Below are 22,863 nucleotides of genomic sequence, written 5' to 3' on the forward strand. Positions count from 1 at the left end.
GGCTGGGACATTTCCCTGCCACAGAGCATCCCATCCTCTGCCTCTGGAGCTGCAGCCCAGCTGGGACTGCCTGGCCTGGCCTCCCCTCCAGCTCTGCCCAGGCAACTGAGCCATGTTTGCTCCTCTGTTTCTGCTGGTTGCTACAACATCTCCCCCCAAACATCTCAACAGCTCCAGCCTTGCGTGATCTTCCCCTACTGAGCCCATCCAAGTGCCCGGCCTTCCCCATGGCCTTCCTGCAAACACTGAGCCACTTCTCTAAAGCAAAATCCCACGAGGAGGGCCACAGCATGGGAACTGCTTTTTGCTTTAACACCAGCCTGGTCATCCTTCGTCATTCCCTGATGGTCACCAACAACTGTCAGTAGCTGGCAGGCTGTCCCCAGCCTCCTCCCATCACATTGAACCGCCCAGGAGGCAGCTTCACATTATTGTTTCCACACTGAATTAAAGTAGTTTGAGAGGAGAACAACTAATTACCAGAGGGGAATAACAGTGCTGGTGTTATTCCTCTTAATACTTCCTGCAAGGTGCTGCAAGGCTGAGGTGGTTTTGATGGAGGAAAGAGGCACAACCACCATCTGGGTTTTGGCCCCATCAGTTCTGCTTCCCTCTATCCAGGCAGGATGAGTTTTCTCAGGGCTCTCCCTTTCCACCCTCCAGCTGAACACTGCCCAAGGTTTCTGCCAGCCAAGGCAGCCAGAAAAAAGCTCGTGAGCAGGTGATGGGCTGGGGGTTCATCAGTGCTCCTCATACTGAGCCCAGTCACCTGCAAAAATCCACCTTAGCATGGCCTCAGATCCCATCAACTCCAATGAGATTTTGCTGCTAAACTTTAGACTCTTAAAAGAGAATAAAAGCCTGAGGCTGGAGGTGATGGAGCCTGTGCCACCTGCTGCTTGGTCTGCAAAGAGTTTGCTGATGGCAGCCCTGGACAGTCACCCAGCATCTGCTTATTCAGACGAGAACTGGTGACTTGAGGTCTAGAGCAGTCAAGACGTGCTCCCCAGCTCCCGTGGGCCCATGGTTTCCACTCTTCCATCTCCCCCACCACGGCCCCCAGTGTCTCCTTACCACAAGTAGCATTGAGGAAGGTGACATTGAAGAGGGAGAGGTTTGCCAGCCCAGGAGGGTGGGCGCATCGCGTGTCCGACGCCGCAACAACTCTCACTTTGCTGTCTTCCACCCAACGGGGCAGCCAGGAAAGTTTGCAGTCACAAACCAATGGATTCCAACTTAAGTTTCTGCAACAGGGCAGACAAAAAGTTGGGCATTCTCTTGACATGTGCTAAGCCCTCATTCCAGCCCCGTGCAGCACCCACCCTGCTCCCACGTGCGCCGCTCCAGCCGAACACTTCGGAACGAGCTATGAGGGGAGTTAATGAATAGGGAATCAAGCAATAATTAACGTGATTTTTCTAGAGGCTAGAATTAGGCAAGTACTCCGAGTACATTTTTTTTTCCTCACTCCGCAAATAATTGTTGCAATTAGAAGCAAATTACAGACACAATCTTCTATCTAAAACCGTCTTGCCACCCAACAGCCACTGGAGGCGGTGGCAGCCTCTCCAACACGGGGGGACTATTTACAGCTCCATTAGGGAAAAATAAACCAAAAAAAACAGCTAAGAGAATGAAATCGATCTGTCAAAAAAAGAAATGCAAAGTCAATGCTAATCTTTCCATGTGGCAGTTTAATGAGAAGATGGAAACTTTAATTGCAGCTAAGCTGGATCCAAATTACAGCCTTTGGCATTCAGCTGCGCGCGGGACAGAGGGAAAGCTGCTGGTTTAGCTGACGCCAGCCAGGCTGGGAGGCCACAGGGCTGGACCCAGGGTGCTCCTACTGAAAGCACCACTTTGCCAGTCACCCTCAGCAGGGATGGACTCGCTTGGACCTCACCCGGGTCCCTCCTGCCTTCTCAGTGCCACTTGTAAGCAGAAAATCAGAGCTGGAAATGCCCTCAGTGTCCTGTCCGCAGGGAGAAGGTGAGCTTGAGCCAAGAGGGTGAATCCTTTGGCTGATTCAGATAGAAAAAGGCCATTCTGTGCTGTCACTCCCCTGGAAATGTGTGCCATCCCCTTGCCACCTTCCACCTAACAGCACGGATTTTCATTAGTTCAATTAAAAGCTGCTATTAGCCTAAGAATTTGGATCACCTGGGCAGAGCATCTTCAAGCATCATCATGTGAATGAGACATCATCTCAGCCAGAGTCTCCTGTACTGCAGATCAGTGCTCTTTTCATCAGATCTCCTGGCCCCAAGGCGTGACCATACAAACAGGACCAGCAAAAGTGTGACCCAGGGCACAGCTAAAGGCAAGAACTTCAGCAGAGCTGGTGTGAGAGAGGAGGGAAGCCAAGAAGGCAGTGGCAGAGGCTGGAGGCTTCCAGGAGACAGGAGCAAAGCCTGGGAAGAGGTTAGGCCTGAAGAGCACCAACAGGATCCAAAAGTAGGACACAGCTGGAGGAAGAAACTGTAGGGTCCAAAAGGCAGCTGCTTGGTTGCCCCAGACCTCCCCAAAACAGTGCTGCATCCCCATCCCTCTTCCCCCAGGAAGAGCTGCTTCAAGGGAAGGTCTAAACATAGAACTGGGAAACAAAGAAAATGAACTTACATTTCACTTAAATTAAATAAATTATCAAATATTCCATCTTCTAATGTAGAAATCTTGTTGTGGCTTATATCTCTGTAAAAAAAACAAAAAGGCAAGCTCATGATGGTGGTCACAGCTCCCTGGCCAACACACAGGATCAAGCTTTATCCCAGGCTCTGGAAGGGCACAGAGTGTACTCACAGTTTTGCCAGAGAAGTCAGGCTTTCCAATATCTGAACATCTAAAATACCAATCTCGTTATGGGAAAGGTCCCTAGAAAAAAAAAGAAAACACAACGTTCAGCTTTGCTTCAACTTTATTTTGTCATTCCTCCACCTTAGAAGAGCCTCTCCCCAGTCTCCATCCAGACTCCAGGCTGGAAGGTTTTGGTGTGCTGAAGCAGAGGATTTTTCCCAGCCAAAGAAAACACCTTTCCCAGCTCTGCAGCATTTGCAGCTCAAAGCTTTGGATGATGTGCAGATAGAGACTGGGCCTCTGGTGAGACACATCCCATTCTGCAGCCCAGCTAGAGCAATTACAGACATGACAAATGTATTGCTAAATTTGACATATCCTTTGGAAAAAGTATTCAAGTCTAATAGATGTTCAAAGAAGTAATTAAGAGATAATTCAGCCTGAAGTAGTAATTAACGTAGAGGAAGAAAATTATGAGGAACTTCCAAGTTCAATTCTGGTGCCAAAGAACGGATAATTAATCACACAAGTGATCTGCTCAAATTTTACATCTTAAAGATCTTTCAGTCTCTCTTTGGAAATGCTTAAAAGGAACGGAGAAGCAAGAAAGAATGTTTTCAGTTTAAAATCAGGTTCCACTGTCCTCACAAGAGGAACATGGTTTTAAGAGCCCTCTAATCACTCCCTCTTACACCAACAGCCTTCAGCTCATCAAAACTGTTCCCCTCCTCCAGTCCAGCTCTCTCCTCTCACCCCACATCCTCTTATTCAAACTCTGAAATGTCACTCAGCTCGGAGGTTTGCACTGATCAGTCTCCACTCATTCCCAATAAACTTCACTCTTTGGTTTCAGATGACCCTCCTTCGGCCAAAACCTTATTTTAGCAGCATCAAAACACTCCTCCTGAGCCCCTGCACTGGTTATTATCCTTCCAGGATTGCTGGCAGAGCTCTGCAGAAGCAGACAGGGCTGGGCTGGCTGCAGCCACAGCCGTGTCAACACAGACCTTCTGCTCCTCACCTCCTTTCTCACCCTTTTGCCCCTAAATAAGCACTCCCCATACTCTCTCCTTCTTCTTCCACCGCTCGTTTTTCTGCCCCCTAATCAATTAACTCTTGGTTTGAGCTGGCATTTAAAATTTCCTTTATCCAAATGAAGATACTTCTGCCAAACTGGCAGGGAAATGGCAATGATTCCAGGAAACTCTGGGGATAAGTAACAGGGATGGATGTTTCTTTAAAAGGTTTATTTTCCCTGGTTTTGCTCTCCAGGAGTTCTTTGCCAAGCTGAGTTCACCAGCAACATCAATACAGCCCAAGAAATGTGCAAAATAAGAGCAAAAGTGCAAAACAGACTTTTACAAAGGATGTTAACAAAAGTATCTGATCAAGTGATGTTGAGCCCTGGGGTAGCTGGGGCAAAACTGAATACAGCTCAGCCTTTGCTGCAGGGTCACAGACCACAGGGTGGTCACATTCTGGTGACATCAAAGTCATCTCCAAACCCCTTTCCAGGGCCCACCTTTCACAGGCTGAGCCCCCATCCAGGACCTCCAGAGAAGCTGCTGTCCTCCAGCCAGACCAGGCACTAGATGGCAACCAACCATTCCCTCCAGAGCCCAACCCCTTTGCTATTCCCTACTCTTGGCTTCCTCATCTGACCAGGAGCCAGTAGGAAAACTCCCAGCTTCCAACCTTCCCAGACCTCCTCATGCAGAGCCTGGAAGGGGAGCAGAGCTCTTGGTGATGGGACAGAAGTGAGGAGCAGTGGCAGATGTCACCTCCAGCCAGGAGCCAGGGAACTGGGCTCCCAGTTGCCTCCTTGCCTGCTCCCACTGGTCCCTTTCCAGCTTGGATTGAAGAGCACATTGTGCCTTCCTGGCATGGGAAAGATGGCTGAGAACCCAGCTTGGCTGCAGGGGAAGAAAAAAAAAAATCAGGAAAAACTGAGCAATAAAAGCCAAGGCAAAGGCTGTGGGACAGAGCTCAGCCTCTCGGTGCCACAAACTGCCACGACTTTATTTTCCCAGCCCACTGCCAGGCCAGAGGAAATTCAGAGCAGGTTCAAAGCAGAGCTGAAGCCAGCAGAAAACAAGGCTCCCCATTGAAACACCCTGCAGGCTGCTGCCCTCCCTGCCAGAAGAGAGAAAAATGCCATTTATTGTGCCACCAGGGATACTGGGACGACCCTGTGCTGCCTGGAAGAGGCAGCCTGGAACATCTCGATCCTGACTCAGTTTCCACACCTGAAAATGGAGCCACGTAGGGCCAGAGGAGGCTGGGAGGGCTGTCCTGCTGCTCTGCACAGCCCTGTGGGATGAGGGACACCAAACCCCACCAACCATGCTGCTACAGAGTAAGAACTGTGCAAAAGATGCCTTGGGGAGATGCTGCCCTTGCAGCTCCTTAACACCCCAGCTCACGTTTGCCTTACATGTGGAAGGCAAAGAAAGAGTTAGAAATATTTCTAGAGGTGGAGCTGGTTGTTTAGGGAAGGTGAAGCTTCAGCTAAGGGACATCTGGTAAGGAGGGTGTCAGCCTGAGCCTTAGGAGCCTTCAGCTCCAGCCCAGCTCCCGTGTGATGCTGGGGGAGCCACCGACCCCCTGGAGCTGTGTGTCTGACCACAGCCCATCCAGAGGAGAGGGCAAGGATGGGGCAAACACCCCCAGTGACATCTCCTGCAGAGGGCTGGGGGCATTTCTGAGGGTAGAAAGCACTAAGCCCGGTGTGAGCACTGGCAGTGAGTGGCAGGGCTGGGTGCCACCCGCTTTGTCCCCAGGGCAGCCATGGGGGTTATTTCTGCAGCACTGTGGTGGACAGGCTTTTTTTGGTACACTGCTGTTGTGCTGTTTTGTTTTGTTTTTTCCTTAATTCCACAGAACATATAATGCTGAGCAGAGTATAGCATGGCTCTGCCTGCCAAGCCTGATGTCATGCTCTCATTATGTCATTTGTGGGCCTGCTCTGCCTTTATTGCACAAAAAAATAAAAAAAAAATTAAAAAGGGGAGGAAAGGAAAGGGGGGAGAAGTGCTGGCTTGTGCCTTCCCAGCCCTTTTGGTGTGTGGAGCCCAGCCAGAACAGTAATGGGAAAAGCATCCACAGAGGGAGAGGAGTGTCTGTCAGAGGAGCCCGCATGCAGGCTGGGAGAGTGGTGGAAAAGAAGCTCCAGGCCTGTCAGGCACAGTGAAATCTAAGAGTTTTGGGGGCCACTGAAGCTCCAGAGGTTCTAGGGAAAGAAGGCAACTTGGGTAGAGTCGTATTTCCATCCAGAGCCTGCACAGAAGCCTCCTCAGTGGCTGCTCAAGAGGCTGCAATGGTGCAGGAGGGACCCCACCTCTGCCTTCCTCCTGCAGTCTCTGGGCAGCACAAAAGCTTTTCTGCCTCCCAGCCCAGCAGGACACACACAGGGGGAGTAAATGGAGTAAATCTGCAACAGAGTGGGATGTAAGAACAGCCCTGACCCTGGGACTAAGGGCCCACCCTGCCCCACATCCCAGCCTCAGATCTGCTCAGCACCAGGAGATGCCCCAGCAGAGCTCCCAGTGATCCATCCTTCCCCTGCACCCTTCCCAGCCAGCAAGAGAGGATCTTCAGAGTCAGAGACAGCATCAGGCTGCCCAATTTAACACATCAACCTCCCATGACACCATCCAGCCCTCCCTGAGCCAGCCTGGGCTGCACCAGGGCCTCCAGCAACGAGCTTCCCGATTCACATGAATTATAAAATGATTTCTTTGGTTTGTTAAAACCTGCTGGAGACATCACTTCATTGGATAATGCATAATTTCTCCACTCTGAACAGTGAGTTATTCCTCCTATTTATCTTCTCTGCCCCACTCCTGACTCCAGAGCCTTTGGTTGCCTGAGTCCCCTCTCTCCCAAGCACAACTCCCAGTGGAAACATTCCCCCCTTTTCTCAACCCAACAAACTCCACATGCTTTGCCCTGACACCCACCAAGGAGCAGGCTGGTGCCCAGTCCCTGCCCAGGGAGGGGCTGCAAGGACCCAGGTGAGCAAACCCAGGCACAGAAAACCCTACAGAGAGGATAAGTGACAAAGGGACACATGAGATAGCTTGTGAAATGCCATCTCCAGGGCATCCTCACCACAGCCAGGGCATCCCCACCATGACCAGAGCATCCTCACCATGACCAGAGCATCCCCCCACACAGCCAGGGCATCCTGACCCTCCAGGTGGGAGTTATCTGCAGGGCAGCTAGGATTCCAAGAGCAGCTCCTGGGCTCCTCAGTTTGCTGCAGCCTTTCCCAAATATGGTTATAAAGTCAGGGCAGGGATGGAGCCACTCAAACCAAGGGGACGTGTTACCTCATGGAGTGACATCACCTCTTGGCCAGGCCAGCTCCTAGGCAATGGCATCATGCACTCCATCCCTCTCCTCCCCAGCCAGGGGGGTTGGGTGGGGGCTTTTTCACCCCAGAGGCTCCCAGAAACCCGAGTGGAGGGACCCCACAGCACAGCCCCCTTCCCATGTTATCCTTGGATTGCCACTGACTTCATCTCCTCATTCCCAACACCCAAACAGTGGAGCCAAAGGCACGGGGGGCACTGGGGAGTCACCAGAGACCTTCTGAGCTTGGGGGGGGGGTCAGCCAGAGCTCCTGGTGGGACAAGAAGCTGGCTGGAGGGACAGCCACTGTCATCTGAGAAGCTTTTCACATCAGCTCCCACTTCCTGAGCAGTGCCCAGAGCTGGCCCTGGATGTGGATCTCCCCTCCAGTGCCAAGAGGTGACTTCATGTGGCACAAAATGAGGCTTGGAACATCAGGGGTCACCCAGCTCTACTCTGCCCCTAAAACATGCATCTAAAAGATGAGAACAGGGAAGAGCTTCAGCTTGGGAAAGCAGCAACCCAAATGTTTAAATAAAATGAATGTCCAAGGAAAATAAAAGCAGGTATCTCCCCAGAACACAGGGCAGAGCCCAAGAGAGGAGCCCAAACCCAACCTCAGTCTGCACAGACACCCACTTCTGTCCCAAAAAAACCATCACCCAAGGAGCCCAGGGCCCTGTGGCATGGCACAGCTCTTCCAGCCCACACCTTTGGTCTCTTGAAAACTCAGAGTGGTTCCAAGGCAGCCTGTTCAGAGCCCAGTGGTATTTTATTTTACAATGAAAAGTGAGCCCTGAGTAAACTGCAATTTAGAAATCACACAGCTGAGCAACTGAGTGCTTCATCTTCCTCACAGAAAGCAAAGAGAGGGGATGGAGAAGGCAATGTTTGGGGTCTGTTTTTCAATTATCCTATTTGTATTTATTTTGATGGGAGGCCCTTGCTTGGCTTGCTGGCCCCTGGGGATCCCATCTCTCTCTCTCTGAGAAATAGCAAAACCACAAGGCTATTTTTCTCCAGCAGCTCAGCTTCTGCTATGGACAAAATCTGAGAGCCACAGGCATGGCTGATGGACACAGGAGGCTCTGGATGCCCCTGAAGTGACAGTGACACATTGCTGAGCTGACACAGGGGCTGGAGCCAGAGAGAACTCCAGCAAAGTCCTCTCCAAGGAGAAGGGCAGCACAGGATGAGCAGACTCAACAGGAGGATTTTGCAGCCATCTCCTCCTCAGTCGTTTGCAAAGTTTGAGCTCCAGCTCCCCAGGTCCTGCTCCAAAGCCTCCAGCAATGGAAAGGAGATGTCCAGGGGTGCCCAGCAGCACCCACCTTGGTGCTGGGATGGACCCAACTCCCCAGCTCCGGTACCACTGGACCCGGAGCCAATCTCAGCAATCATTTTCCACAGGTGGTAACCCTCCCTCCAGTGCTCTCCTTTCCCTACAAATGTCTCAGCTAACACCAGTCTTCAACACATGAGCAGCTTCCCAACTTCCTGGGTGGATGCTGAAGAAAAACCCTGGGACATGCACTTCAGCCTTGTCCATCGACTCTCATCTCAGAGATGTTTTTCCAACAACACTGCTTTGTATTTAAGAGATTCCCTGTTCCAGGCTCTCCCCAACAACTAAAAATAGCTGAGACAGGGAGGAGGACAAGTCAAGCCCAGGAAGAGTCCAGCAGGTCCGGGCAGTGTGTTGTTAATGATGGAGAACAACTCGCAGCACAGCCTGCTCTGGAGAGGTGCTGAGCCCCTTCCTTATTTTCTTCTTCTCCAGAGAGAAAACTTGGGAGTTTTGGGGCAGTCACATTAGCACTTGAGAGGTTTAAAAATAGCCCAGAGTAAACGGTGCTGCCCTGTGAAAACATCACTGCTGAGCACAACCACAGAGTTCACAGCCCACTGCCTGCGACAGAAAATCCACAAACCAGGGGAGCCTGGAGCAAAAAGAAAAGTGCAGCATGTTCAGGACCTGGCCAAAACCACGGCTGCAGCCCAATCCAGTCTGTGTTTTCCTTGCAATCCTGATGCTGTGCCTGCTTTCTGTGGCCTCCTCACTGAGGGATAAGCTCTCCAGATGTGCTGAAGCCCTGGGACCTTCCCAACCCGTGAGCCAGTTTTGGGGAAGGGGGAACAGGACACAAGGCTACCAACCCTTCCCTTCTGCAGGACGCTTCTTGTGTTAATACAGAGCCAAAAGAATGACCCACAGGTTTTTTATCTGACCATTTCTCCCAACAAATCAAGCCATGGGTTCCTCACATCAAGCCTAAGCAAGAAGTTCCCTGTTCCTCTAGAGAACCTTCCCATGAAGACAAGCTGGGATGGCCACCACCAGCCTGGGTTAAGCTGCTTCAGGACTAGTCATGCTTATTTCTGGTCTCATGTGGCTAGCTTGAGTTCTCATGTACAATTCCCTCTGCTGCTCTGATAAACTTAGGTGTCCTACTCTTTTCTGGTTTTAACCACAAATGTTCCCCAGACTGCAGCCACCGTCCACCTTCTCACTTTGGGATGGTTGCTTTAGGGCATCACCATCTCCACAAGTGAGAACACCAGGAAACACAACCCCTCAGGGCATCACCATCTCCACAAGTGAGGACACCAGGAAACACAACCCCTCAGGGCATCACCATCTCCTCAAAGTGAGGACACCAGGAAACACAAGCCCTCTGCTCCCTGCTTACACAGCCCTGGGATGCAGGGAACTCGTGACTAAGACTCCAACCCAAGCTCAGCCCTGTTTCCTCCTTGCACTCTCAGGACACTCACTGATGGGTTTTGTTTTCCTCCAGTCTCTTGACAAACACACCAGGGATTTAGTCAGCAATCAACCTGGAAGACACCACAACAACAACTCCACTCTGCTCCCCCATCCTGAAACCAGCATCTCATCCCTTTAACACACGTAGTGCTGATTTTTGGCATTCCAATTCCTGACCAATCTCTGAGTCAAATACCTCACAGACGTCGTTATGTGGATTACATCAACATCCCCATCTTCAGCTACTCCATCTGTAAACTTACTTACCAGGCAGAGGTTCATGAGATGTATTTTCCATAAGTGAATTTTCCATCTTGATTGCCACTAATTACACTGTCCCCTTTTTACTACTAGCTCATGTCCATGCTTTGCATCGTGTTGTTTCTCCTTGGGCTAGAAAATTAGGACACCAGGCTACTAAATTCCCATTCCCCTTCAGTTAACACTGGCACCATGTTCATTTTCACCCAGTCTTTGGGAGTTTCCCTACTGCCCCAAAACCCATTAAAAGTGAACATTAATAGCCCAGGGGGCTCTTCAGCTGGATCTTTTAACATTCTTGGATGCAAAATACCTGAACTTGCTAGTTTAAGAAGGTCTAACATTAATAGCAGCTGTTTGACATCCTCTTCAGTTACTGTTGGAGTGGAAAGTGTTTCATCATCCTCATATGATACAAATACATCACCTGGCCTTTTGCCAAATAGAAAACAGAAATATTTACTGAACAGTCCTGCCTTTGCTGGATTTTCATTGATAATTTGACCAAGTCCATCTAGCAGTACAACTTAATTCCTCTGCTTCCCAATATAACTGAAAAACTCCTTATTCTTCTCCCCTCTGCCAGCCACAAACCCTTGTTTGCATTTGTTTGCCCATCAGAGCTGGATGAGCTCGAGCTCTACACCCAGCACCACCAACACTTCTCCCTCCCACCATCTTGTCTCTCTTCCATCTCCCTTCATTTCTCCTCCAGGCTACACTTGGTTCTTGTAGAAGGCAAGGTAGCCCTGAATATTCATTAACAGAGAGGTGCAGATCAGGAATGAGGGAGAGCCCATCACCAAAACCAACCCAGCACCCCAAACGAGCTTCTCCCTAGAGCTGCCATGGCCCCAAAATGCTCTCACAGTGTTAGAGGCAAGGATTTAACCAACACAACTCAACACAGATTACAACAGTCCAAATGCATCACCTGGAGCTTACAAACCCAGGACCAACCCTGCAGGACAGTCCTCAGGGAAGGTCACAGCTTTAATTTGAACTCCCAGTTTTTGGGGTTCCCATCCACCAGAGCTTATTCCACAAAAAGCAGCTTTCAGTGTTTTCCACTCTCCATGCAAACCCTTTTTTTTTTTTTTTTTTTTTTTGTTAAATTAAATTAAATGTTAATTACATCCCATCTCTCCATTTTCTCTAGTTCTGGCACACCTACAGCAACTCTTTTTTTTTGTGTCCTTGGCATGCACACCCTTGAATACCTGCAGGATGTTATTTTGCACCCAGCAAGCCAAAGTTTTCACAGTTCTCCCAATCTGCCACCAGGAAACAAATAAAATAAAATAAAATAAAATAAAATAAAATAAAATAAAATAAAATAAAATAAAATAAAATAAAATAAAATAAAATAAAATAAAATAAAATAAAATGTGACCCTGTGTAAAAGCCAAGCTGCAGTAACACCCCACACAGCTCCGGGGACCTCTCTGTGACCACCACGTGTCCCTGCAGACCAAATCCTTCTGCATCTCCAGCAGATGTTGGGTTTTTTTACATCAGCAGAGCTTGCAGGGCCATGCCCAGCCTGGGGTACAGCTCCACAGAGCTCTGTGTGTCTGTTTGTTTGGGGTTTTGTGAATAGGGCTGCAGAGAGTCCTCCCCGCGGGGAGGATGCGTTCGAGGGGATTGGCTCCCTGCTCCCCGAAGGAAACATCTGCACATTCCAGACACATTCTGTAACGGGAGTGAAACCCATCCTTGAAGTGAAATTTTACAGCCTCCACTGCGCAAAATAACGATCTCTGGCAAGGGCCAGTGGAAAAGTAATGTTTAAAATATTATTACAGGGAAGCGGCTGCCAGAGCCTCCAATTAATCATGTGAACGTGTCTCCGGAGCCGGGCGGGCGTTATGTAAGGCTCCAGCCTGGATCCCAGCTCCAGCCCGGATCCCAGATCCCAGCCTCATCCCAGTGCCTGCCTTCCCTTGCCCATCCCAGAGCTGGCACAACCCCAGGGACCCCGTTCCCACCCCCCCGGCTGCAAGGACAAAGTGTTCCCTTCTGGAGGGTTCCTTCAAGCTGGCATTGGAATCAACATTCCTTCCAGGTGCCCACTTCCTTCTTACATCCAAGAAAACCCCAGAAGAAACAAGGACAAGGGCAAGGACAAGGACAAGGACAAGGGCAAGGGCAAGGACAAGGACAGTTCCTCCCCACCACCTCTGAAAAGCAGCGCTTGCCACCAGCTCCCCGTGGCACGATGAGCACCAGAGGAGCAGGATGGAGCCCAAGCTGCTGCCCAGCATGGTCTGCAGAGGAGGAGAAGCTACAGGTCTGCTGGTGAAACCCTTTGGGCATTGGTTTCAGCCCCTCTGATGGCCCTGCGGCAGGTGACAGAGCAGGGACATTGTCTGCACAGCATCCTCTGCTCCATGCTCTGCAAGGAGCCCGGGCTCAATGGATCCAAATATGATAAAAATGCAACTGTTGTTCAAAAAAAGAAAGGAGGGGGGATAAAAAAAAAAGCCTCTGAAGAAAAGCAGGAGCACAAACAGCAGAGGATGCAGACACATCTATGGGGGAGGAAACAACTACAGGTTTGGCAGGCGGTGCCAGGAAGAGCAGGAGTAGAAGGGGAACAAATCTTGTGCTACAGCAAGAGGAGATCTGCAGGTCCTCAGGATGGGCCATTCCCTCAGATCCTGAAGCCCTCATCTCCTTCCTCTCCATCAGGCTGGGCACACAACCTCGGGAATGACTTCTGGAAGGTTCCTCAAGGTTTTAGGTTTGCAGGATCTCTTCTGCTTCTGAGGGTCACTGAAGCAGCCACCACAAACCCCACCCTTTAGATATCCTAAAGGATATCTCCATCCCTTCCCTTCAACTCCACATTCCCTGGCTCCCTGGCTGCTGCCATATTCTGGGTTTGAAATTCGAGACAGACAGCTACATAGAGATACTGACACACAGATCTTTTACCCCCAAATGGACTTTCTTCTTAACTACATTTTATCAAACCCAGGAACAACCTGAGGCTGTTGTTTAAATGCCTGTGATTCAGGCAGCAGCTCTGCAGAGGTTGCTGTGTCCATCAGCTAAACAGAACATTTGCCCAAATGTGCAGGAAACATTCTGGCCTGCTGGGCAGTTTATAATCAACCCTAGAAGTTTCCTCTATTTAAGAGGAAAACAAAGCAAATCTGACTAATGAAGGAGCTCAGTGGAGCTGTGCAGACTGAGCAGAGCCTGAGTGTTCTGGTGGCAAGTGGGCTTGTGCCACGGGTGGTTTCCATGCCTCCCAGTTCCTCCTGAAGCTTGAGATAACAAGATTTCCATGATTCCCAGGGCAAACGGGCTCCCAATCTACCATTTTGTTGTAAATATCTGACTAGCACAAGGGCACCGTAATTCTAAGTCAGGCCCATGAATTCCTACTGGGAGAGAAAGGCCGAAGGAATTCATGAAACAGCAGCTCCAGGTGATGTTCTGTGTCAGAAATCACAGGGCCAGGGAAAGACCCAGAGCCAGGCTCTGCAACTGGACAGACAGACAGATAGACAGACTTATAAAAGGGAAATGGTTTGCAAAGGAGAGGCCTTTCCCCAGCCTCCATCTTCTGGTGGTAACACCAGTATGAGCTCCCCTGGATTTTTTTCAGATGTGGTTGTTTGGGTTGGAGGGCTCTGCTCTGAATGTTTTTGGAACATGTTCGCTATAGATCCTTAAACATCTTCCTTCTGAAAACAAAAAACCAATTAGAAGCCAACACAGACCTGCTGGTTCCAGCACAAAATGCATTTGCATGTTTCTGGCATTAATAATCTGTGTGGTTGGGTTGCTTCCTTTTAGCATTAGAAGGTCTTCTGTGATGCAGGCAGAATATTTCTGCTCCAAAAATCCTGATGTGCAGAGGCCCCAGAGCAGGTACAGAGGGAAACCAGCAGCTTGCTCAGGCTCTGCAGCAGAGCAAGGAGAGGAAACCCATCAGTCCTCTGCATCTCAGGATGAATCAATGTCCCTTTGCCACTGCAGTGAAAGGGCTGAGAGTCCCTTGGTGCTGCAAGGATGGGAAGCACAGAGCTCCCTGCCCAGCCCCTCCCCGGGCCCCAGGCAGGTTCAAAACCAGAGAGGGAATCACAGAAAAGATCATTTCATTCACTGCAGACTACAGGTCACATCAGGGATGGTGTCACTATGGTGTCTGTTCCCCTCTCCCACAGGACCAGTGCCTATCATCCTTTTTTTATAACATCATTCTGGGGAACAAACTGTCCAGGGGAAATAAAAAAAAATGGCCTTGCAGCTCTGCTCATCTTCCTAGTAATTTAATACCTGCAGATACTACTGGGAGGTATTCCTCTCCTGAGGGTGTTAAAAGCTGTCAAATTAAGGTTCTCACCACACTTCAAAATCCTAGTATGGATTATTTTTTTTTTTTTTTAAGCAAAGCCAATTCCTCTGGGGACTGAACAGGGGGGTTTGCTCCCATTCTGTCCTGTCCCCCCCAAGAGTTTTAAAAGCCTGCCTGGGGGATTCCAATCAGCCTGGCAGTGGTCTTCTGAGTAGCAGCAAAGCTGAGGAGGGTATGGGTGTGATTGCAGCAACCACTGAGTGCCAGCACAACCCCCAGACCTGAGCATTCAACCTTCTACAGCAGGAAACTCACAGGCAGTTGATGCTTCACAGTCAGTGAAGTTTTTTCTTCTAGCACAGCCACCCTTTTTCTTTAATTATTCACTCTGGAAGCATCCCCTTCTTCCCTGCATCTTTTGCAATGCTTTCCCTCCTCCCCCCCTAGCCCCCAGTTTCTTGCTGGCACCAAGGGGAACAGGCAGGGGACATCCCAGAGCATCAGGGATGCCACAGAATCACAGATGTCCCAGGAGAAGACTGCTGTGGTTCTTTTAGCCAGGGTTAAACATTCCCCCATGGACAAGACCAGAACAAGGCCTGAGAAACATCCCTGTCCCCCTCAAGACCTCAGAAGAAGCCTGAAGTAGTTTCATGGGCCATGTCTGTGCTGGCTCTGAGCCCAGGGGGAACCTCACCACCAGCAGCCTTCTCTCTTTTCTTGCTTTTCACATGCAAAGAGACATTTCTGTCCCACACCAGTATGGACAGACACATCAAACTAGAAAACCTGCTCAATGACTGCCTCCTCCCCATGCAAGCAGGTGCTGGGACTGATGCAGTAGCTCAGGACCCCACGGTGCTCCCCACTTACCCTCCTCATCCAGGGGCAGAAATCTTTTGCTCCTTAAATCTTCCCCAATTCAGGTTTTCTGCAAAGTTCCTCAGGCAATGGATGGTAAGGAGAGGCTTTTCCCACTGCCTCCCCCCCCCAGCCCTTCACAGCTGGCAAAGCACAGACCAGGAACAGAGAAACCAAGTGTGAAGACCCAGGAGGGCAGATGTCACCAGAGCAGGGACAATTTCAGATAAAAACTCACACACATCCCCACTTTGCAGATTATTGTTTGGGTTTTTTTTCCTACTGTAAACAAATTGGTTTTGCTGGTTTCGTTTCCCTTCTGTGGAGTGAAAGAAACCCCAGGTTTCTCCTCTCTGGCACAAAACACAACCCTGAGAGTGCTGGCTGAGGAGGTTTTGGGAAGGCTGATGCTTTGCTTCAGGTGCAGGCAACTGTGTTGGACTATGTCTCCATTTAATGATTAAATATCAAATTCTACCCTATTCTTCATAAGGTAAAGTGAAAAAACCAACCCACAGGGGTGAGCATGTAAGAGGGTGTTAGAGGTAACTGCAAACCACCAGTCCAGCTTTGTTTCCCATGGAGCACAAACCCCAGCAACCCCAGACCCAATAAAATACTGGGGACAGGGCAGGCAGCCTGGCACCAAAGTCTTGTGGGTTTTTGGGTTTTTTTTTCCTTTTAATTGGTTGGAAACAGAAGTACTGAGGTACTAACAGGCTGCTCTTACCTCTGCTGTCAGAAGGGTTCCAAAGAATGTTTATCTAATGGTGAGAGATGCTTTGTAAATATCAATGTAAATATAAATGTAAATATAAATATAAAATATAAATAAAAACCAGAGTGTCCCTGATCAGCACAGACATCCAGCCTGCTCTCCTGTACCATGGGGTGCTCTGCACCCTGCCAGCACCATCCTGGCTGGAAGGTTCCCAGAGCAGGCTTGGCACTGCAGGACACCTAAATTCAGTCTGATCCCTTCTCAGGCTCCCTACAGAGACTCTGGAGAGTCCTGGTAAACACCCTTGGTCATCTCTGGACACCACAGCCACATCAAGAAGTGTCCCATGGATAAATCAGAGCTGACACCAGCCCTGCTGGCAGAGGGAAGGTTTGCCCAGCTCTCAGGGGTGCTGAGCCTCAGGCAGCACCCTCATTTCTCAGGATTTATGGCAGACACTGAGTTAAAGCTGCAGCTTGGGTCTTACGCTCCACTACCTTCTTGCCAAGGCTAAAAATGGCTCTGTGGTGTAATCCCAAACTCAGGCAGAAGAGAGGAATAACAAATTTCATTCCCAGGGAATAACAACAAGTCAGGTTTCCATAGCACCCCTCTCCCTCCCAGCTCCATAAGGACATCACCAAAAGGACTTCACTCCCTGCAGTGCATTCCCTGCACTGGGATGAAGTCCCCCAGCACTGCAACACAGCCACTGCTCCTCAGGGATGCAGCCCAGCTTTAGGAAAGGGTTTCAGGTGGACAGAGAAGTCCATCCATGGGAAAGGGAAGCAAGGACTGAGCCCTCCCTGGTGCTGCTGCTGTGGGGAAAGGGACACTCAGAGCCACAACGATGCTGTCCCCACTCAGCTGCCCCAACAACACCTTCTGTGTTGCAAGGAAGGGACCTTTCCAGCAGATGGGGAAAGCACAGCCTGGGCACCTGTGGTCAGAACAGATTCTGGGTCATGCACTAAAAGACAAAACCAGGGAGGCAAGGACCTGGAGCCTTCTCCTGATAAGTAGCCTGTTAAGTCCCATCCTATCCCTTGGAAAGCTATCAATGATAAATAAATAAAATAAAATAAATTAAAATAAATAAAATAAAATAAAATAAAATAAAATAAAATAAAATTAGGAGGCTGGAGAGGATTTTAAGCATAGCAGTGAATGAAGAGGGATGTCAGCCAGGCAGAGGGATGGAGCAGAGCTCCCCAGCCCTGCACACAGGTCTGATCCTGAGGCAAACTCAGCTACAGACTCTCTTTGCTCCGTTTTTCCTTCCCAACATTTTCCACACCCTCCTGCCAAGAAAGCTGAGAGAGCTGCCTGCCCTGCCTGGACACTTCAGAGTCCTCCTGGGGGGACAGACAGAGGGACCAGAGCAGGGCTGGGGGCTGTGAACTGCTCAGGGATGTGGTGGAATGCTGGGATCCTCTGAGATTCCTGTGACACCCTCCAAGCAGAGATTCAGGGAGAGTGGGAGTTGGCTCTGAGGTTCATTAGACATTTTGACATCCAGAATCATCAAATATGATGACATTTTTGTGAAGCTACCTGGAGTCCCAGCTCCTGCGTGCAGCCTAATTGGAGTGCATAAATATTTGCATCTGAGGTGCCTTCTGTGTTTGGGGTTTTTCTTAATTTCCTGCTGTGTGAAACAGGAGAAGCAATAAAACCAAATTATTGGAAACAAATGGCAATTGTTTAATGGAGTAAAAAAAAAAACCCATCCCAAGCCCTTCCTGGCCTGCTTGTGCCACAGCTGGTGCATGCACGGCTGCTTCCACAGGGCAGGAACAGGCTCCAGGTCTGGACTTCCTCACTTTTATGGGTTCAGTTGGATCCCACCAATGCAAACACATTCTGCAGCATGACTAACAGAGTTCTTTTTCATTCTCATTTGGCTTTTTTTGGCTCCATCTGCCTGTCACTGGAGACAGGAGAGCCAAAGAGAGGAGCAGAGTAAGAGGGGAGTGATAAGCAGTGTGCTGGGTGTGCAGAGGGACGAGAGGTCCCCTGCAAATCTGGGACTGCAGAGCTGCAGTGACCAAGCAAGGTGCACCCAAAACCTTCTCTGAGACAAAGGGGCAATTGCAAAGGGGCAGAGTAAGACAGAGAGGCAGAAGAAAACTGATGAAGAGCTACAGAAGCCAAGGGAGAAAGGCAACTTCAGCTTCAGCCCTCAGCAAGGAGCTGCAGGATCTCTCCTGGCTTTGCTGGGTTCTTCTGCATTGACATCACTTCTCCTGAGAGCAGTTCCACAACCCCAGCCTGCAGCCATCCCCTCCTCTACCACTGCTCTCTCTGCCTCAGCAAGAGCCAAAAGCCAGAAACTCAGGATAATGTTTCTCAAGGTCTGGGAGTGTTAGGGGGGTGACTCAGGTATCCTGGATCCCTGGCTGGATCCATCTGGTACAGGAGTCAGTGCAGCCCTGGGTTACCTACAGATTAAATATTTACCCCTCAGCAGCAGAAATGTCATCCAATCCATCTGATCCCATGGAAAATCCTCTAGAAATGACCCTCTAGACTTCAGCTGCCTCTTCAGTAACCTCTTTAGTATCCTGTAGCAACTTTGCTTGAATCCTACCCAACCCCTACACCTGGTCCCATGGTACATGGATCTAGATGACCCACTTTTACCCCAAAGAGGGAATTAGAAAATACACTCAGCCTTGCCATGAGAGAAGTGGCAGATTCCCTATAAAATTCCCCTAGAATCATGACATTAATTAAATGATACTCTCTACTTTTTCCTTGCCTTTTATTTTGCTGAACTCTATTTTTATCTCTGCATCTCCTTACTGAGAAGTACAGATGCCTCCAAATGTCTCCTGCATGGGACTTCAGGCTCGAAACCCAGAAGGCAAAAATATTTGGCCTTTTTTGGTTGATTTTTAATCTGGAGATTTATGAGAAGTAACTGACTCATATTTTGGCTTGCAGGGACAGACTCTTGCAAGTAATTGCATCCTCGCTATTTCATTAATTAAGATAAGTTTTCCCACTTCTGTTTGAGGTGTTGGTGATGCCACTGACTGCTGAGAGAAAAACACAGATCCTTGCCTTGGGTCTCAGGGAGGTGAAAGGATGGATTTTTCCTTCTTCAGTCTCTGGCCCAGGCACCCGAAGGGAAAGGTGCAGATATTTCAGATCTCCCAGCACTGCTCAGCTCTATCAGATCACTCAAGCATCTCCTGCCACAGAGGAGCTCCACCCTCAGCAAAAGACAAAAAAATCCCCCCCACACCAGGGCTACTTGTTAAGTATGGTTTTGCTGCGCATACCCTCACTTCCTTTCCAACAACGCACACACACACACAGAAAAAAAATTACTGAGGAGTTTGTAGCTGAGGAATTCAGTGAATGATTAACTCCATCCTACCTATTAACCATTGCTCTCCATTCCCTCATGCCTTGCAGAGGCCATGCCAAAATCTGATAGCCCAGTGGCTTTGCTTGCAGAGTGGTCAGGTGATGGGGGTGGTTCCAGCTTTGAGTTAAAACCCACGAAGTGCAGTAATGATTAATGATGAAATGTTGCTCCTCTTCTCACACCAAATGAATCCTGCTTCTTCCTGGAGGTCAGCATGGAGCAATGGTCTCTCTGCAGGACCTCCATGGGCACCAGGGCCAGAGCAAGGAGAACTCTTCAGAAGGCAGCCAAAGGAAATGATGACTTTGTGCTGCTTGGGGTCTTTTCTGCCAGCCCACACCTACTGTGGCACCAGGCAAGAGAAACAAATCATCCTCTGCACTTTAAACTGAGCATTCCAGTACCTCTACAAACAAAAAGCTGCAGCTTCACCACCTAGCATCTCATGGTAAGGAGCCAAGAGTGCTGAAAGTCCTGCTCTGTCTTTGGGTCCAACATCAAAAGTTCAGAATTTCCTCCCAGTAGGAGAAGCAGCACTAAAATTTTACAGCCATCTGCTGAAAGCAACTTGTCACTACCACCTATCCCCCAAATCCCAGGCATGGGCACCAACACGTGAGTCAACAGCTCTTGTGCTCAGCAATCAGTGGTGCTGAGCCAGCAGCTAAATCTGAGTACTGACACCTGCAATTCCCAGTATCCCAAGACCCAGAAATGTGCCCTCCTGCCCTGCACACACTGACAGCCCAGTGGGGTTTGAGCTGCCCATGCTCAGCACAACCTGGGGCATCTGGAAGGGAAGGTGGGAAGGATTAAACCCCCCCTGGAGAAGTGAGGAGCTGATGCTGCAGCACCAGGGTCCCATCTGCCTGTGGCCTGAGCAGAAAGAGAGTGAAACAGAGTGAGAGAGCACAAGTCTCCCATAAGTGCTCTTTAAATTCTGTAGATTAACTCAGTCATAGACATCTGAGGAGACTGTTCTGGTCACACCTTGTTTTGCTGCGTTCCCCTTTCTCTTGCTCACAGTGAAGATTGAGTTTCCCAGGAGCTGGTATAAGCTGGATAATGCTCTGCTGCCTTCTCACGAGGATGGCACAGCACCAAGCAAGTAGGAATTAGAAATCCAAGCCATTTATCCAGCAACCAAGCATTTAAGCCCTCCATAAGCATTTAATTCCCCTAAATAAGCACTGTAATAGTCCCGCCAGGCAAGGGAGCAGCAGCCCCACTGCTCAGCCAGGGGAGCCTGAGCAGGGATGAGGCAATGACAGCCCAGCACACACAGCCAGGCTCAGGACTGAAAACAAAACCAAGACTTCCCACCCTCCCCTCTGTGTTCCAGCTGTTGGACAACACTGCCCCCAGTAGCTCGGCTCTCTTCCCAAACTAAGGGACTCGCTTCCATCCCCTGATTCCAGAGGGGAGAAGGACAGAGGGGGAAGCAAACCCTGGCCTGAAGCAAGCTGGAATCAGGCTCCGTGGCTGCTGCAGAACTCTGCAGCTCCAGGAACCACACAGGGAGAAAAAGATGCCCAGGGAGAAAAAGATGCACGGGGAGAAAAATAAACACAGGGAGATAAAGATGCCCAGGGAGAAAAAGATGCTCCTGTGAGCAGAGGGAGAACGAGATGCTCCATGCTGCTCAGGAGAGCAATCACCTGCAAGAGAAGAGGATCTGGATCAAGGCTGCACATCCTAAGAAGCTCCAGGACTCTCCACTGCCTTACAAAATCTTTCCCAGGCAGTCAGAGTGTGTGTGCTGTGGGGGAAGTTTGGCATCCTGTGGGAGCGGGGGTGTTGGGGATTCATTTCCAAACTTCAGTCTCCTCTCCCGGTTCTCTCTGAAGTTATGGGATCAAGCTGCAGGTTTGGAGGAGTCACAGCTAACCCACAAAAGCCAGGATGCAGCAGTGGGCTCTGCTGGCTGCCTTCAGAGAGCTGATGGCCAGCTGGGATTAACCCTTCCAGTGCTGCCAAGACTGAGCTGTGCTCCAGGGTTCTCCTCCAGCCTGGCTGCACAGCATGCTCACTGCTCTCAGAGCAAAGAAAATCCAAAGTAATGCAACTTAAGCTGGAGGCTGCACCAGGTGCAGTCTGTGCACGTAATCAGAAACTCATCTGTCCAGGGACAGCAACGTTTATACCCCCTGGCAAAAAGCTTTTCAAGAAATGGCTCATTGCTGCAGACAATGAGTGACAAGAGGGACAGCAGTGAGGACCTGCATTCATTCAGGGTCTGTCTGCTGGCCCACTGAAGTTATTTTCTGTGGCACAGATCACAGATCCAAGGACCACTGATGCTCCTGGCACTCCCAGCAAAAACTGGGGTGTGTCCTCTGTCTGCATTGGAAATGGGGAATTGTGTCAGAGCCTGGAGTACCACCCAGCCAGCTTCAGCTTTGTTTCCAGGGTGCTGTCCTAGTGTGAGCTGTGCCCTAGAACAGCTTTACTTCACAAAGGGGCAGTGGTTTTCTTTTTTTATTATTTGTTTTTCTTAACTAAAGCCATTACTGACTGCTGGTAGGAACCCACTCCACCATATTTATTAGCTACAGAGAATTTCCTTCACACAACTGAAGGACTGACACAGTCTAACCCTTGGCCTCTTCAAGCTTTGAACTCACCACTTCAGTTTCACCTTCCCTAAATTTTTTCAGCCTCCTGACACAGATTTTGCACTGATCCATGCAAACAGGGGCTGCAAATGTAAGCAGAGTTCACACCACCAGTGATTTTGTGTTTTCCCTCTGTAGGAGTAGAAAATCTCCCAAACTCTGATAGAAACCTTTGATCTGCACAGATTTAATTCATTACTTATGAATCTCTGGCCAATGTCACTTTGTTCATGTCAAGTGGCTCTCTACTTGCAGTTGCCTCCTGTGTCCTGGAGGATAGGGAACATTTTTCTGTTTTTACCATATAGTGAAGTACTGAGGCTTGATCCTGACTATCAGCTTCACCAACTTACTGCTCATTCATCAGCCCACTTGATCACCCAGGTAGCAATAACCATCTCCTGCAACTCCTTACAGAGCCTTGGTCAGGAGCCAAGATATTTTTCCAATGGAAATGCTTCTCCCAGGCAATCACCCTGCACCATATTCCAGGGAGTGCTTTGTTTTGGTTTCAGAAACAGAAGATTTCTTTTTAATTGTGCTGTGCTTAGGTGCAAGGGGTTCACAACACAAATCACTGTGGAGTCACTACAAGGTCTGCTGGAATCTGCTCTGCTTAACACCTCAAAGAGAAGTGCAGTGACTCCTCAGGGACTTGGGAATTCCTGTATTCCAAGCTTGGGCTTTTGCAGGGTTCCTTGGACCACCTGCAGCCCTGGGTAGGAGCTTTCTCTTTGCTGGGTATGATCCCTGAGGTAACACAGCACTACAAAAATACTAAAGGTGTCACTTGATTGCTCTGCCCAG

The 22,863-nt window shown here is 49.5% G+C and overlaps 1 protein-coding gene across 1 annotated transcript in view; it reads right to left on the bottom strand.

Annotated features, from left to right (window-relative positions):
• The window catches only part of PKD1 (polycystin 1, transient receptor potential channel interacting), a 76,695-nt gene that overhangs the window by 46,113 nt on the left and 7,719 nt on the right, over window positions 1-22,863 (bottom strand). Inside the window, exons 2-4 of the mRNA XM_030459529.1 lie at window positions 2,800-2,871; window positions 2,620-2,691; window positions 1,075-1,244 (exon numbers count right to left, since the gene is read on the bottom strand). Of these exons, the coding sequence (XP_030315389.1) occupies window positions 1,075-1,244; window positions 2,620-2,691; window positions 2,800-2,871 (314 nt within the window). The remainder of the gene's footprint in view (window positions 1-1,074; window positions 1,245-2,619; window positions 2,692-2,799; window positions 2,872-22,863) is intronic.

The sequence above is a fragment of the Calypte anna genome, chromosome 14, assembly GCF_003957555.1.
Source record: "Calypte anna isolate BGI_N300 chromosome 14, bCalAnn1_v1.p, whole genome shotgun sequence".
NCBI classification, from domain to species: domain Eukaryota; kingdom Metazoa; phylum Chordata; class Aves; order Apodiformes; family Trochilidae; genus Calypte; species Calypte anna.